Raw genomic sequence first — 17,235 nt, forward strand, 5'->3', positions numbered from 1 at the left:
CTCAAAAAGCCCTCAAAACATATTTTTAGAATGGAAAAAAAAAAGTGATTTTGATCATTAAGAAGTATTTTATGCAGGGACTCAATAATGATGTACTTGATCAAAGTTTTTGGTTAATTTTTTAGTGGCACTCAATGACAAAACATGTCATAATTTGAGATTTTTTGTTTTAGACACGAGCTAGTTAATGATTTCCAATAGCTAATCAATGGCAATTATTAGTACTACGAAACAAAATAAGGGCAACTAGTATTAATATGTTCGAGTGGGACTTTGTACGGGCATTACTGCATTACTTTAGGTATTTAAAAAATACGAACGATTTTAAGTAAATACGAACAATAAATAGTGATAAAGTAGTGAGTCATATTTATGCATTGAGGTGTTGCCAAGAACCGGCTTACAAACTGGCAAATACAATAAAACTGCAGCACATACTACAATAATGGCTTCCAATAAATAGAATAAAGTTTTCAAACCGGTATAATAATGCACAGGTTAAAACTAATTATACTGTAATACTCCCTCCGTTTTCTAAATATTTTCCCTCTTTTCGTTTAATTGCGTTTCCAAAAGATCTTCCCTCTTTTGCTTTATTCCTTATTTGGAATTTTTTTCCCCTTTTTATTCTCTCATGTCCCTATCATATGGTCCAGTAACAAGGAAGATCTTTAGGAAACGGAGGTAGTATATTCTAGCACAATAATATATCTATACATCTATACATATATATTAAAAGGCGTGCGTAAACAAGAAATTGTGCCACGTGGCGCTCTCCCTAGCGAGTTTTATGTTATGTAATACATGTACAATAAAAAAATTAAGAAATTGCATAATATAGGGTTTGATCCCAAGACCTCAAGTACATATACTATGGTTATATAACCAATAGGCTAAGTTGTATTTAGTGTTATTATTATAAAGTATTATATTAATAAATGAATTTTTTTTCTTACCCGGGGCATAGCACGGGCCTAATAACTAGGTACTCATATTAAAACTCTTCTCTTAATAATTTAAATAGATCTAACATATTTCATAAAGTAAATTACAAGTGATTTTTTTTCTACCTAAATTAATGATCTTGTTTTAATTTTTTTTTTTCCAAAATAAAATCCAATGGTACATATATTGTAAATGTTCCCTAATTCTTGTTCCACAAATCCAATAGTTACAAACTCGTATATAAATATTCCACAATTTATTATGATTCTTTCGAGAATTCAATTCATCGATGATTTTGTTTGAATATTAAATTACTTAAAGAGGACAAACCATGTATTATTCAAGCAAAAATAAAAGTTTCCTAAATCTTGTTATTTTTCAATTAAATTATCAAAACAACTCGTAACAAACTACCTTAACATGGTTGATGATGATGAGTGCATCTACCTAACATAACCTAATTCACTAATGATCTCATAATCTAGTACAAAGAAGTCAGCCAATCACAACCATCCACGATAGCAATGAATAATTTTCATCAATGTGTATAGATTTTTATTTTCCCAATCTTATCCTGACAAAATGTAGCTAGAATATCTGCCATTTTCAGTACAATAGCACAATCCTCTTTCACATTATTGATTGGTCTTGTGGATGGAATCATGGGATGGGGAGGTTAGTATGTTTATGTAAGTTATCAACTTTTTTCAGTTAACCTACCCAAATTTGAAAAATACTAGAAATATGTTTGGTTCAAGTTAAAAGAAAATGGAATTAAATAGTTGGCGCACGACTATTCTTCCTTTTTGTATTGGTTCCCTCCTTATTATAATGATTTCTCTCTTATTATCTGTAAAGATGTTTTAGGTTGGTCTTCGGATTATAAGGTCAAGTCTAAGTCTGTTTTCCGTATAAAAAAAAAAAAGAAAAAAAAGGAAAGTATAATGGTAATAAAATTTTTCTTTTTATTTGGTATTTGGTTGAAGCCTTGAAATATAAATCAAATAGATGACCGACGCTATTACCATTGACAAATGGAATTTTTTATGGCATGATTAACCATAACTATTATCACTAACATATGGATTTTTTTTATTTGAGGGGGAATGAAAGATAACAAATTAAGGAATTACATTACACCAAGTAATAGTAATGGGCTTTACAAAAAAAATAATAGTAATGAGCTTTCAAAAAAAGAAAATAATGGTAAAATGAATTAAGAAGGGATCGAACCAAACAGGAAAAAAGGAATAAGTGATTGATTCTATTTTATAGAACACAAAAATAGTGAACCAAACATATACTATATGTGAAAAAAATAAATATCCGAGTTGCAATAATTTTGATTTTGTCTGTTTTTCTTTTAGCCAGCTGTTTCAATGTCTTTTTTAAAAAAGAAATTAGCTCTAAATCCGTTGACTAGTCAAAATTAACTCAAATAAGACCAATTCATGATTGCCAAATAAGGGTATCTGTTAACACTAGTTTGAATATTTATTACATAATTTGGGTGTGTTTCATGGCATATCAGAATTAACTATGTTGGATGTTGAATTGTTGATAAATCTTTGATTTTTCTTTCTTTTAGTTTATACTTTCCTATTTCAGCTTATGTTTTAATGAATTAATAAAGTTTATTTTCATATGCTTAACCAAAACAACATTAAGTACACATTCTTTTACAAATTTCTAGATTTAATTGTGGATATCATCTAACTGTAACAGTAAAGTTTTATAAAAACAGTGCTAAAATCAGAGATTGAATCCCATATATATCATTGAACTTATTCACTCGTTTACACCAAATAAAAGTTCTTGATCTAATTTCAAAGTCCAATATAACACTCATGTTAACAATCAACGTAACATTACAAGTAATAACAAGCTTTTGAAACTGAAATTCGTTGCAAGTATTTAAAAACAGAGTAAGTGTCACGTTGAGGAGACTAAGAAGACTACACTTACCCCGCAAATTAGATGCTAGACACGAGGCTACCATCTAAATGGTGCGCACTATTCTATACGGCGTCATTTCGCATTATAATACAATGAACAAACTAAGCAACATGACGATGAAAGTAGAATAAAAGAACAACACACAAGACTCAATAAACATCTGAATCAGCAATGAACAAGAAGAAAAAAAGAACATAAGAGAAAATAACTGATGAATAACCACTCAACCTAATGAACAAACAAAAAAACACAATGAACAAAGACATATTTGCAATACAAAAACTAAGAAACATAAAGATAAAGGTCAACAAAGGATAATTGTTGAAATCGATATTCATTGGAGAACAGTTGATGTACATTAGTTTCACATATTCATTGAAAAACAATTGATATACATTAATTTCACGCGTTTTATGTTTTTTAGACTGCATTTTGACACTAATCAACCATCTACCAATTGCACTTACCCACATAGGATTCATTTTCTATATCAGTAATTGACTATTTGTATCCCCTTGAAGAGGGTCCCACTAACATAGCATAACATGCGCATATGGTGCACTGGATAAGCTGTTCTTACTCTCTCTCTCCTCCACACTTACACTGGCTCAGTCGCACTTGACTCAGTTAATACTACAACACATCAAAGAAGAGAAAAAAAAAGACTTGAAATTTCACCATTTATTTCTCACACTGTTTCTTTCTCTCTCCTTAATTTTTTTGCTATTGTCCTTTTTCTCTCTGTATTTTATCCATTTTATTTTTCTCTGGTCGGAAAAATGGAAACCCAGGATCACAGAAAGCCTAATCAATCAGGTTTGTCTTCTGGGCATTTAATTTTTCTGGGTTTTTTTTATATGTAAGAAAAATCTGATCTTTTTTTTTTCCTGGTGTAAAATGTGACAGATTGTACAGAATTTTTTGTGGGTTTTGTGTTTGGATGTACTTGTTCTTTGTTGGATTGAATATGACTGTTGTTTTGGTGATAAAGTTGATAACACAGTCATTTAATTTTTCTGGGTATTTTTTATATGTAAGAAAAATCTATCTTTATTATGGTGTAAAATGTGACAGATTGTACAGAATTTTTGTGGTTTTATGTTTGGATTTACTTTGTTCTTTGTTGGATTGAATATGACTGTGGTGTTGATGATACCTTGACTTATTGTGATTTTTTTTGGTCTTTTGTGGGTTGTCTGCCAAGTGTTTGTTGAAATACTTGAAAGAAGATGGGATTTTTATTGTTTCTGATTTGATCATTTGATGTTTGTAAAAGGAGGACATGAAGGACATAGTGGTGGAGTTCATGTTTGTCATAAATGTGGATGGCCGTTTCCAAACCCTCATCCTAGTGCTAGGCATAGGAGGGCTCATAAGAAGGTTTGTGGAAACGTTGAAGGGTATAAGCTGGATAATGATGCACAAGACAAGACCCATTTGATGGATGATTCCGATGGCGAACATGTTTCCGATGATGAACACAAAACCCTGAGTAATCATCAGTCTTTCTGTCCTATTATTTTGTTAAACTGTTTGGAATATGTTCTATGAATGTTGGTTTTGAAGTGGGTTTGAATTGGATATTTCATATTTGGAAGGTGGCAAAGTTGTGGAGAGGACTATAAGCAGGAAGAGTAGCAGTGGAGTTGGCAGCAGATCAAGTAGATCAGCCAGATCGGAAGATGAAGTGTTTACTGATGCAGTCACGGATTTTACTGATGGTCCGGGTCCTGGAGAGCCCTCGGAGGGTGGTATGCAACGATTCTATTCGATGCAAAATGTAAATGACAGTGATTTTGATGACATTAAGCATACTGCAGAAAATGGAGGTGCTGGTGAGACCATTTTTCTTCTGTTCTATCCAATTCTTATTGCTTGGTGTATGACTAATGAGTAGTTAAATGTTTCTGATTGTTGTGGAATGTGGATTACACATAAGAAGTAGCAATATGTTTGCGTGATCCAATAAAGCTTGTTTGTGGTGTAAGCTTTCTATAATTGTTATTTGTTTGTGTTTGATGTGAACATAAAATGATGTGAAGTTGGAATTTTTAATTTACTTACTATATGGTCTGATTGATATCATTAACTGACATACATCCTCTGTATGAGAGCAATGTGATTTAGATTGATTGAGGTTAGTCTATATGGTTTGATTGATATCATTAACTGACATCCATCCTCTGTTTGAGAGGAATGGAATCTATGCCATGCCAAAATCAGGATCTTACAATAGATATGGAAGAGCTGGTTATTTCCCTTTTGTGCTTAGTTCAATTGATTTATTTCTACTTACTGGGAGGAAATTTTGGTCTAAGCATTTAACTTGGGAGGAATTTAATAACATGCTTCTGTTCATGTTGAAAATCGTAGTGAGTCACGCTTGATGTTTTCTGGAAGTCATTGACTGTTCTCCTGTTGTGAGCGAGGGGTTTTCTGATGGAATCACATAAATTGATTGATTTACTAAGTGCATAGGAGTTGAGGATCAATGTATATTTGTTGGGATAACATCCTATCACTGTTTTGGTAATGAAGTGATTGTTTACAGCTAGCAATTTCTTTCATTTTCTCATTTTTTTTGTTCAGTGTGGCTGCCAGTTCTTGCTCATGAAATAGTTTAAGTTATTCTTTTTATTTTAATGCAGATAACTTAAGTACACCTAGTTTAACTCTCAAGGACAGTCAGACTCATTTTGAGACTGTACAAAACTTGGAAGGTGAAAATGACAGGGTAGAAGCTGGTAGTTTATCCCAGGATCACATCTCCAGCTGCATCACTGGTCCCACTCTGGTCTCTGCTTCAGTTACAGTAGAAAATGAGGACGCGGATGAAAGTAAAGATTTTGTTCAGAGTAAGGAGATACTGGAAATTAGGACCTCAGAAAATGAGATAACTGGGAAAGCATCAGAAGATATTTCATATCTGAGAGCCAATGAAGAAAATCTAGGTCCCGTCTCTACAGGTAAAATAGCGAAGTTTACAGGGTTGGAAACTACTGGTTCTGAAAACAATATTGAATTCTCTCAAAACTCCTGTTCCCTAGAGCATCCCGTTGAAGCTGTTGATCCTTTAAATGGGAGCACAAGCAAGTCAAGTGATTTGATGGAGGATTGTGACTCAAAGACTGGAGCTAATGACGATGTCCTCGTTTTAGCTGTTCCTGATGCTTCAGCTTTACCTTTGCATAAGAATCCTGAGATAGTAGTTGAAGATTTAGACAACAACAGAGAGATAATTAACACACATAAGGCCCCAGGCTCTGTTTCGGAAACTGAAGGTATAGCTCATACTGCAGAGATCTGCTCCGGTGATAGTAAGAAATTTCGTGCTGAAGATGACGTCCTTACGGATGTTGACGCCATAGAGAATAAGCTTAAGCAGGAAGTTGGGACACAATCTATAGTTGAACAAAACATTGGGGAGCCAGGTCAAATACCTGATGTTGAGGCTTCTGTTGGTGACATCAGCAAAATCAGGAGTGAAGTGGTTACAGACTTCAAGACTGAAAATACGAAAGATGCTAGCTGTGCTGAAGAGCAAAAACCCATTGTATCGTTGGAAAATGTCTCTCCAGAAGGTGCTACTGCTAATGCTGCTGAGAATGTGGATTTTATCTGGAATGGAGCCCATAACAAAAGTAACAGTGTTCAAAGTAACACAGAGCATCTAATTCTACAAGAAACTGATGAACGTGAAGAGTCAGGGAAAGAGTTGTCTGGAAGTTCTTTATTGGCTGAGTGTGCTGTCAACAACAGTCAGGATAGCAATGTTACAGGTATTGGTAGGAACACTGAAGTAATACAAACTCAATTGGAAGAAATTAAGTCGAGGAGTGGAGGTGAAGAAAATGAGGCTATTAATGCTGAAATTGCACCTGGTTGTGGCTTGGGTGCCGCTGGGTCTCATGACGTCATTCATGAGCCACTTGAGCCAGAGAGAATCAGTAATCATGGTAAGTCTATTAATATGGCGGATCCTGGAGAGCTGATGGTAGATCATTCACTACCAATGATGGAGAGCACCGGTGGTAGTCCAGGAAGGGAAGCACAGTGCATAGGTGAAGATGGTCCAGGTGGTATCCTGAAATTTGATGATGTTCCCGTTTCGACATCTAAGATCATACCAAGTGATTCCTTAGAAATGGGTGAAGATGCTCAATGTTCTTTGCAAAGTTCTGCTGCCGTCGATGACAGCTGCACAAAAAGACTTGCAGAGGAGGCTTCTGGTGTCGCTGAAGGTGGCAGGATTATTAAGCAACATGTTGCTGTTTCAGCACTCGATGTTATCCCGGATTCAAGTAGCCAAACTGACAGTCTGGAAGGCAATTGGGGATCTGTCTCAGGTAAATCTATTTTAATACTTCCGTTGGAGGTTTAGCATCAATTGCTACATACCCCACATTTTTAGTAACTTCTTTGGGATGAAATTACTGTGCTCTTACCTGATTTACATGACATTATATATAAAATTCTATTCGGGACCTCTTGGATGTACTTTTTCCTTTGCCTTAACTTGTGTTTAAGTTTCATATGTAGCAATTAGATGAGAACAGAGGAGGTAAATGATCTAGAAGCGATTTTCATGTACTTGTATCTCTCATCTTTTTTGGACAATGGTACCCTTCTGGATGCATTTGCCTATTCATACTTGATATATAGGGCGGAACATAACAGCATGTCAATCATGCTTATTTTCATTAACATGAATTGTATTGCCTCTCAGTCCATTTGCATGGGAATTTAACTTTGTTATGCTCTTTCTTGACTGAAGATGCAGTCATGTCTGCCCTATCAGACACACCACCTGCCGCTGGTACCCCTGCATCAAACCATTCCCAGGCATCAGCTGCAGAAGAAAATGCAAGCTTGGAGCCAAAACCAGTGATGGAGGTTCAACATTCTGTGAGTAAAACACCAGTTGAATCACATGCTGGAATTAACAAAATGGAAGGCATATCTGAAATCCAGACATTCGAGGAGCAGCAACAGAAAAACTCTACCTTGCAGACTTCTGCGTCTTCCTCAGTTGCTCATGTAGGAAAGAAAAATGAGGAGATTATTGCTAAGGTAACTAACTGGAGTACCGAAAAACACCATATTCCTTTAAAAACCCTTTTGGGAGAAGCCACTGCCAGAAGTAGAGAAGAATCACCAATTCATCATAGTCACAGCTCAACTTCTGTGCCTCCAAAAGAAGAAATACCGGTAGCAAACAATGGGCTTTCTAAGACAGAAAATGTGATTCTTAGCACTAACAACCCCCCGGAAGAGTCTTCCAAGGAGGACGCAGAAAAGGAATGGAATTCTCCTGCGAGATACCCAGTGAACATCAAGACGGAGAAGAGGAGGGCCAAGGGAAGAGGTTATTGGGTGCCGTTTCTTTGCTGTTCATCCGTTAATGCTAGGTAGGGATATGGCCATTGAAAGACAAGAAAGAACTATGGAGACCTGGTTGATTAGATTTTCTTCCATTTGTAGAATGCTTGTTTAAGTTGCACATGTTTAGGGGTTGTAAAAGATGTGTCGATATGCGGGTAATTAAGCCTAAGTACTCATGATGGTGTGTTATTATATTATTTAGTTCAGATAATTATTGCGTAGAGATGATTTGCAGAACAGAGTGAAGATATACTCATATTGGGCTTATGTTTCTATGACCAATACATATAGTATTTCTTCCACTCCATTTTATACGTCTCAATTTAATTAATACTTCTATAATTTAGTCACCTGTAAGTGGAGTTTGAAACAGAGGAAGTGTTCTATATATCTATTCTTCCATAAGCACTGAGTAGCATTTTGTGAACCCTGATTTGATGCAGGATGCTACACTTTAAAGTTTTCAAGAGTTAAAAGAATTAAATTTCTCGATCCTGTTGCTACTACCTTTTAACAAGTGAGGGAGTCCTCAAAAGGCGCCCAAACGTTTATGAAGAAATCACATTTTCGCGATCTCGAATGAGATATCCATTAGCTCAATAAGACAAGACGACATTAGTTGTCGCGGTATAAAATTACTAAGACCACCCAGAACTCATGAGAGTTTACGAGCTTAGCAGATTTTAAAATCTTACTCTTAGTTTAGGATAGAATATAACATGTGATTTGGGCACACTTAAGGAAGAAGAGAGGGATATAAAAATTCAAAAAAAAAACTTTGCTTTTAGATGAAGAGATAGAGATCTGTCGAAAGAGAAAGTGTTGCATTTAATTTACAACAATTTATTATTACAAGTGTAACGTTTGAAGCATATAAAAAAGTAAAACTGATCTATGAAGCACTAAGGTCGCTACTCACTAGCACGTATCTTTATAATGTATTTTTATATACATTTACTACCATATAACCTCAACTGATTGGATAATGATAATGAACCCACCAACATGACCATAAATTCTATATGAAGTCTAACTTATACGTTATCACTCATTACTCAAACCTCTCTATTTCCCGCAGCAAGCCTAGAAAACAAGTCTGTTTCTTCCATTAATCTGTTAGCTTTAGCATGATGTCCGCCAGTATTGATATCCAGATGTGATTCAGAAGACATTATTTGAAGTAGAAACTCACAAACTTCTCCCATGTCGCTCGACATAGTGACTACCTTCCTTCCATTCTCTTCTATGCATTCATCTTCATTATTTTCCATGCATATACATCTTCGACATGCCTGCAATACATATATAATGTAGAACAATATTGGTTTCATAAGATTTCCCTCAATGAATTTTAATCTTATTTGTGTAGAACACATTAGATAATTCTTCTCACCTAATAGTTCCCTGTAAAAGTAACAAAGAACAAAAGGACTTAAAACATCCCTTACAGAAAAACCATGGTTAATATCTGATGAATGGTCATTTATGGTCTTTTTTATGCCACTATTCATCAACCAACTTTGTTAAGTTATCTCGCACCATTATATAAGAAAAAACGTAGTCGGATGGGGTCTTGTTAGATTCATCTTAATGCGAGAATTCCAAATATTAAATTTTTATAATATTTACTTACACCAAATAAGAGATATTGACGTTTAAAGAAGCATCTCGGCAAATGTGAAAAAGCAAATGGTGCAACTAAAAAATAGACCAAATCCACACATTATAATGAATGCCAAAAGAACCAAGTATAAATGACTAACTAGTTTTTTTTATCTAACACCATGTGTATCGACAACATTACCCCGTGTATTTAACCCAACTTGGTTTTAGTAAGGGTATTAATGTCAATATATATAAGGTGTTAATTAGTCAAATAGCCATTTAGCTATAAAGCCAACTCAATTAGAAGTTCACATAAGACACAATATTAAAGACAAGAATTACCTGAAGCAGATGATCTATTTTGGCAATTTGATCAGACTTCAGGTAAGCTGACAGAAGTAGCTGTTGAAATAAGAGAACCACCTCAACACTTATGTTGTTAGGAGAGAGATTTTCAATTATACCAGATACACAGGCTTCATTGAGCACGGAATTCATCCATGAAGGAATAGTCTTTGATCTTAAAAGCGCTATAGTAATGTACACTGCAGGCCTGTGATGATTCATGAATGATGTCGACACTGAACATGGAGCAGCCAAAGATTTTGCTAGTTCTTCTACAATTGTCCTGCACCAGCTGTTGTTTCTCACTAAGCTTGTGGGTACTTCCCAACTGAATATCATCGATAGGCAGAGGCCAGAGTTCATGGCAATTCGCAGATCATGGTGGAATACTAGGCCTTCTAATATTGCAACCATGGACCTTAAATACCCCATGCTGCAATTGACACCGTTTTGTTGATCAGTGATTCCGTTTAACAACTCAATTAGGCAATACGAGGCAACCAATTTGACCAGGGATGAGCCAAAATGCAGGAACCTGCATACATCCTGGCAAAGGATTCCAATTGAAGGAAGTGTGCACGTCTTTTCTGGTATACAGAAAAAATTCTGCCAATCCATGTTTCCTGGTAGAACGACTTGCAAACTAATGCTAAGAAAGTTAGCAATTTGGCGTAAAGAAGATGATTAAAGATGCTTTTTGCACATCATTGCTTACCTTCTTAGGTAAAAGTGGCTAAATAACAGTATAAATACTAAGGCTTGCTCAGTGTCCGTTTCCTCTTCTTGCTCGATTGAAGCGGATCCATTTACAAAGAGCCCATCAAATGTGGCTCGCATTAGGGGGGCTAAAGAAGAATTCAGAAGTATGAACTTTGCAGTTTCTACAAGTGCACCATGAGTGGAATGATGCAAAACCAATGAAAGGACACCAAGTACTAAGAGATGCTCTTCTGTCCATCCATTAGTCTTCATTCTTAAAGCAAAGGAATCCAATAACTGCTTGAACAGAGCAAAAAAGGTAATTAGATGAATACATAATTTATATAAAAAGTTCCATGTGGATGAAACTAGAATTTAATGCATTACAGTCTTGAAATAAAATAGACTTGACTACCTTCATGATAACTGCAAGCCAAGCTTCATCACAGTAGAGTGTTTGAGACTGCACAGAACATAAAATGATGAAGATAAAACGTGAAACAATCATGTCATTCTCAAGTGAGGAAGAGCATAACATATTTGAACACAGATTCTGAATTGCATTGTCCATCCCATGCATGCAGAGTTGATCTGAAGCATGCGGAAAGGCGTTAATAACTAATGATATGAAGTGAAGCAATGACATTACATCCTCTAGCAACATATCTACCCCAACATGCTGTTTCAGCAAAAGGACCAATACTTTTGGTAAAAGGTTGTCTCCTACAGAGGCTAAAAGCGCAATATCCTGAAAATTAAGAACACTGGAGTCCACTAGAGTCCCATTTGAGCCACTATTTCGACAGAGTTTGAGGATCTGGCTAGACAAGGATTTGGTAATTTGCTCCTGTTGAAACAGCCATCTTAGAGAAGACGGGTGAATATTGCAAGATGATAAATCCCAATCTCGCTCCTCTAACAGCTGGAAGAAAATCTTTTCTGCATCTGGACTATAACAGATTTGGTAATTTGTCTTCGCAAAGCTTCTACATAGAGCATAAAGATTTAACAAATAGATTATAACATTTGAGTCAGCAGATCCAAAAAGCAAGTGGCTGCTATTGGCAAGCATAAATTGCTCCAGTGAAGTCAAAATTAGCTTCTTGTCAGCGACCCTGACAACAATGGAAAAAATCAGAAAATGTTAATATGGAAAAAGATATGGATTATGCAGTGATTAACAAGTCAGATAGATACAAATCGGTAAAATACTTGCATTTCGTCATATAATGAGCTGATATATAGTATTTGCAGTATAGCAGTCTGGCAAGATGACAGCTCGAAGTTGTTTTTCTGCCCAAGAAGAAACAGAAGATCAACAGGATCTGTTGGTAGAGTAGAAGCAACTGCTTGGATGGGTCCACCAGAATCATCTCCAAGAAGATTATCGACAATTGTACTCAACATCAGATACACCCTCAATCTCATAATCTCACTTGGGTAAAGACCTAAACATCTGAAAGACAAGCTGAACCAAGAATTCGAAAGTAGAGCATGTGTGAGTCGCAAGGCTTGAGTATCATGAGCTTGTGACAATATAATGTGCAAGGTCTCCAATATTCCCAAAACACTTTCCTCTTCTAATCCATTAATTTCTGTTGTAAACCAGGGTAATATGTGATTTTGGCATATTTCTATAACAGAATTCCTCAGTTGCATCTCTGGACTGTTACTTGTGGAGCTGATTTTCTGACTAAACGAGTATGCTTCTTTCAGCAGAGATAAAGAATGCAGAAGTTGGCAACTACTAAGGTCAATTATGCTCAATGAGGCCAATAATGCATGTCTTGATGCTTCTGATACAGTAGCCATCAGTATTGAAGCTCCACTAGCAGAAGGAGATTTCACAAGAGCAACAAGAATGGAACAGATGGTACTAAATGTTTCAGGAAGCATACCCATCTCTCCAGTAGTGTATCTCTTTAGCATTAGCGCCAAGGAACTACTTATTGCTTCAACAAGTTTCGCAGATACTACTCCAGGGGAAGTAGAGATGCCATCCAATACGAGCTTTAGCATCTGAGGCTGAATAGGATGAAAAGGTACTTCAACTACCCCAGGCAGAACAGAGACTAAAGTAGAGAACCCAAGGGAAAGCCTTTGCGTGAAGGTGTCTTCGGCCGTTGATAAGAGATTAAGAACTTGTACGCAAGAGCTAACAATTTGATCTTTATTATCTGTGCAACGTAGAATATGTTTAAGTATATAGTTATGAACTTCAGCATATCCATCCTACAGAAAAACGCATGCTAGAATGTTCCCAGGGATAAAAGTAGTTGCCAATAACCACAGGTACATGATTTGAAAGGGCGAGATGTGTGGATAAAATATTGTACAAAGCATAACTGATACATGTAACATAATGTCCTAAACACACCCTTAATGGCTTAATGTTATAGTAGTAAGCAATTTTGATGAAGCATAGCTTGAGGTGGTATAGTATCTAAAAGTATCGTGAGCAACTAATTACCTGAGAGCCTCAGTATTTCAAAGATGTAGTCTGCAAGATTTTCTTCCACCAAGACTTGAATCTGCTTGAGTGAGCAATCCCCACATGTCAAACAATTTACGATGAGGTCTAGTGTAGAAGTTTGAACTTGAATATCAGGGGAGAGCAATGGAGACTTTATAGCCTCGGCAAATAATCTACTCATAGAACTGCCATTAGCTTCACCGTTGGAGGTTTGAGAATAGTCATCAGCTTCGCAGGTATCCATGTTGACTTCACTTGAAAATGTTCTTGCAAGGAATCCTCTTTGTCCCAACACCTTTAAAAGGGCTACACAGGTAAACCAACCATTATTTTAGTCTGAAAATGCAATACAAATACAAAGTGCTTCTTGCCATCTTTCTCTTCCATGTGATTTCCGGATTCTTTCATCTTCGAATATATCTAAAGCCAACCAATGAGATATCAATAACCTGAATGTCCCCGAATCAATGAACAAGAACAGATATGATCCCCCAATTAACTTCCCAATAACAAACCAAGAAAAGGTTTCTAACTTATTCTTCTTTTAAGTGCTTCCCAACATTCATTCCATTTTGAACCTTCTCTTAAGCTCAAGTAGTGATTTAATGTTTGAGCAGCTGAAGACTATACCATTTTACATTGCCAGGATCATGTGGACGCTTAAGACAATCTCTATGTGGCTTGAGCAACTAAAAGGTTAGACTCTCAATGTCAAGATCCTCTAGCCCAAAAACACATTAAGGCATCTCTTAATATTGACCTTGCAACATTGTTCTGCAAGTGTTACAGTCTTGCAGAGTGATCCCAGCTGAAAGGCTACTGTATAATGTACATGTAGTTTTAGAAATTAGTGACAAACCTAAACAGTTCAAGCGAACATCATCCCTTTGAATCTTCATAAGTGCATCCAATGATAACTGCAAGATCATGGGACAATACTCAAGCAATATATCAGCACCTTCCTCGTCTTTACTGGAATACTGGAGGATACATATCTTGTATAAGACAAACATAATCTCCCCTCGCATTTCTTCACTGCATTTGTGTCGACAAAAGATAAACCCAGTAAAGAGATCGTCATCTGTACTCAATAGATAAACTGCACAGAGTTTTTCTCTAGCTGGTACCTTGGAAACTGAAGACCGGTCACTAGGTTGTTGATCAATACAGTTTTATCTTTGATACAACCATAAGTATCTGTTTGACGTGTCAAAAGAACTCCCAGACAATGTAGCTACATTTATAATGAAAAATGGAAAAAAAAAAAAAAATCAGCGAGTCCAACTCCAGGTGTTCTTTCAACAAAAAGTGACTCTTCCAAGATTAATCAACTGGGGAGGGAAGGGGGTTAAGTGAAACAGCAAGGAAATGCTATGCAGAACAGCATGTAAACTTGAAAATTGAAATGCTGGTTATAGAAGAATTAATGGGGCTGATTTGGATTTACTTCACATTATATGCAGCTAATGGACATGTTGAAACCTATTTCACACAACTCCATCAATCAAATTTCCAAATACTACCATCAAAATATGAAACCACATTTCTTATATATTTTTCTCATAAATTCTGTCATACAACTTCACAGATGAATTCTTCACAACATTAACATCAAATCAACCTAACAAAACACAAAATTCCAAACTTAATTCATCAGAATTCACTCTAACAACTCCATCAATCAAGTTTCCAAATAGTACCATCAAAGTAGGAAACCGCAGTTCTAAAATATTTTCCTACTAAATGATATGTCATACAACTTCACAGATGAATTTTTCACAACATACACATCAAATTGACCAAATAAAACACGAACTCCCAAACCTAATCATCAAAATTCAGCTCTTACAACTCCATCAATCAAGTTTCCAAATACTACCATCAAAGTATGAAACCGCAGTTCTTACCTATTTTCCTACTAAATGATATGTCATACAACTTCACAGATGAATTTTTCACAACATTAACATCAAATCAACCAAATAAAACACAAAATTGCATCGAAATTCAACTCTTATAACTCCATCAATCAAGTTCCCAAAATACTACCAAGTACCATCAAAGCATGAAACCACAATTCTCAAATAATTTTCCTAATAAATGATCTGTCATACAACTTCACAGATGAATTCTTCAAAATCACAACATTAACATCAAATCAACCAAATAAAACAAAAAATTCCAAACCTAATTCATCGAAATTCAACTCTCACACACACAGAAATTGACTCAAATACTCACCAAGTAAAATTGACGTCGGCTCCAACAGAATTCACCTGAGGATAAAACATCAGCAATTCTGGATACAAAATCAGCGGAAACCGAAAAACCACCAACATCAGAGAGATCGGACACAAGATCATTGACTTGTCGACATATTTGTTCGTCATCGAAGGAGGAAAGAGAGTGAACGAGAGGAGAGAGAATGAGATGAAAATGGTAAGAAAGAAGAGGAGAGAGAAAAGATGGTTGAGAAACAGCATGAGATAGCTGAGAGAAAGCGTAAGAGACATGAAAAGTAGGAGAATTAGGGTTTGAGATTAGGTTTGTGAAGCAAAGCAAGCAAATGCAACCTCCTTCTTCGGTTTCGAGGATGAGAGAAGAACGATGACCTTGATTACATGATGAAGATGAAGATGATGATAATGGAGGATTTGAAGATTCTGGAATTGAATTTGCTGAGAAATTTGTTTCGTAGTTGTACATTTTCTGCGATTTTTGTGAAAAAATGGCGATGAGAAAGTGAGAGGGAGAAAGAAATGATGTTAGGACTTAGAAGTGCAGTGTTTAAACTTTGGGCGCCAAGGAAGTGATAAAGCCATTTGGAAAATTCTCATGGTTAACCTTGTAGTTTTTCGGTTTTTCAAAGATAACTCTTATTGATTTTCAAATGTGATTTTTTCCGTTAAATCTAATTGTTACATCAATGGATGCAAATTGAGATGTTTTTGGTATAGTCGGCAAAAGAGACTCGCACCTGTTGACCCAACCCGAAACCAGTTTTTTCGCCTAAAATAGCGACCCGAAATAAATTCGAAACCCAAAATAACCTGAACCTGACTTAAAATAGACCCGAATATGACCCGACCCCGAATCTACCCGACACGAATTGACCCAATAATGTTGACCACAACCCGAACTCGACCCGAAAAGTTGTTATATTAGTTACTTTTTAAACAAATTTAAAGAAAATATATCATGAAATACTAATATGATTTAGCCATTGTCCATTAATTATTTAATGTGAAAGTATTGGGTCAGACCGTCTGACCCAATATGTTTCGTCGGACGAAGCCGCTTCTATCATCTCATCGAATACGAGCTGTTCATAGTCCTACCATCGACACCACTTCTTCTACTTCAATGGCGTCGACTACACCTAAGTGGGCCCAGAAGACCATCACTCTCTCTCCTCACCCTCGCGGCTGTCATCTTGTAACTTCCAAGGTTATCTCCAAGACGGAACTCGAAATCTCCAGTATCTTTGGGTGAAGAAGATTCTTTAGATTTAGATTTCGAGTGTTTAGAATCATCATCTTTGTATTCTCGGCTTAGAGATAATCTCGGAGTTAACCAGCCATAGCTTGAGTGGTTGGTTTGGGTATGTTATTTACACAAGCGGACGCCATTTTTGTAGATGTGTGAAGTGCTGCAAAGTGGCCATTTGCCTTTTGTCTCCCGTTCTGCCGGGAAAGGGTGATAAATGCAGCATTAGGTATGATTTTGGAAGACTAGTCTAGGTATTTTCATCTAGAAGAAAGAAATCAGAAGGAGAAAGTGAGAGGAAAGCAGAGGTTAATGTTTTGTTTTCTTTTCAGTTGAATTTTGTT

The 17,235-nt window shown here is 36.0% G+C and overlaps 2 protein-coding genes across 6 annotated transcripts; one reads left to right on the top strand and one right to left on the bottom strand.

Moving 5' to 3' along the window:
* Window positions 1-3,480: 3,480 nt before the first annotated feature.
* LOC104889764 (uncharacterized) lies at window positions 3,481-8,688 on the top strand. Of its 4 annotated transcripts, XM_010675068.3 has the most exons (6): window positions 3,482-3,717; window positions 4,178-4,393; window positions 4,500-4,736; window positions 5,550-5,867; window positions 5,949-7,247; window positions 7,676-8,688. In XM_010675068.3, the coding sequence occupies exons 1-6, from the start codon at window positions 3,681-3,683 to the stop codon at window positions 8,311-8,313; spliced, it is 2,745 nt and encodes a 914-aa protein (XP_010673370.2). In that variant the 5' UTR covers window positions 3,482-3,680; the 3' UTR covers window positions 8,314-8,688. The 4 variants fall into 4 exon arrangements, with proteins under 4 accessions (XP_010673368.2, XP_010673370.2, XP_019103933.2 ...); XM_010675066.3 differs by having other exon boundaries at window positions 3,481-3,717; window positions 5,550-7,247; window positions 7,682-8,688; XM_019248388.3 differs by having other exon boundaries at window positions 4,500-4,730; window positions 5,550-7,247.
* A 406-nt stretch (window positions 8,689-9,094) lies between these two features.
* LOC104889819 (protein PUTATIVE RECOMBINATION INITIATION DEFECT 1) lies at window positions 9,095-16,219 on the bottom strand. 2 transcript variants are annotated; one of them, XM_019248397.3, is made up of 9 exons: window positions 15,647-16,212; window positions 14,533-14,639; window positions 14,265-14,440; window positions 13,403-13,711; window positions 12,149-13,109; window positions 11,348-12,047; window positions 10,949-11,229; window positions 10,231-10,876; window positions 9,095-9,575 (listed from the first exon to the last, which is right to left on the bottom strand). In XM_019248397.3, exons 1-9 carry the CDS (start codon window positions 16,109-16,111, stop codon window positions 9,339-9,341), a joined length of 3,882 nt encoding a protein of 1,293 aa, XP_019103942.2. In that variant the 5' UTR covers window positions 16,112-16,212; the 3' UTR covers window positions 9,095-9,338. The 2 variants fall into 2 exon arrangements, with proteins under 2 accessions (XP_019103942.2, XP_048496028.1); XM_048640071.2 differs by lacking the exon at window positions 9,095-9,575 and having other exon boundaries at window positions 10,580-10,856; window positions 15,647-16,219.
* Window positions 16,220-17,235: the final 1,016 nt, after the last annotated feature.

This window comes from Beta vulgaris, chromosome 3 (assembly GCF_026745355.1).
Source record: "Beta vulgaris subsp. vulgaris cultivar EL10 chromosome 3, EL10.2, whole genome shotgun sequence".
NCBI classification, from domain to species: Eukaryota; Viridiplantae; Streptophyta; class Magnoliopsida; order Caryophyllales; family Amaranthaceae; genus Beta; species Beta vulgaris.

What these genes read in the sequence shown, in the direction of transcription:
- LOC104889764 (XM_010675065.4), top strand. Translation starts at nt 3,681, where the DNA reads ATGGAAACCCAGGATCACAGAAAGCCTAATCAATCAG. An exon ending in CAGAAAGCCTAATCAATCAG is followed by an intron (nt 3,718 to 4,177) that starts GTTTGTCTTCTG and finishes TGTTTGTAAAAG; the next exon opens with GAGGACATGAAGGACATAGT. An exon ending in CAATTGGGGATCTGTCTCAG is followed by an intron (nt 7,248 to 7,675) that starts GTAAATCTATTT and finishes TCTTGACTGAAG; the next exon opens with ATGCAGTCATGTCTGCCCTA.
- LOC104889819 (XM_019248397.3), bottom strand. Translation starts at nt 16,111, where the DNA reads ATGTACAACTACGAAACAAATTTCTCAGCAAATTCAATTCCAGAATCT. An exon ending in GGCTTGCAGTTATCATGAAG is followed by an intron (nt 11,230 to 11,347) that starts GTAGTCAAGTCT and finishes CTGTTCAAGCAG; the next exon opens with TTATTGGATTCCTTTGCTTT. An exon ending in AGCCACTTTTACCTAAGAAG is followed by an intron (nt 10,877 to 10,948) that starts GTAAGCAATGAT and finishes TCTTAGCATTAG; the next exon opens with TTTGCAAGTCGTTCTACCAG.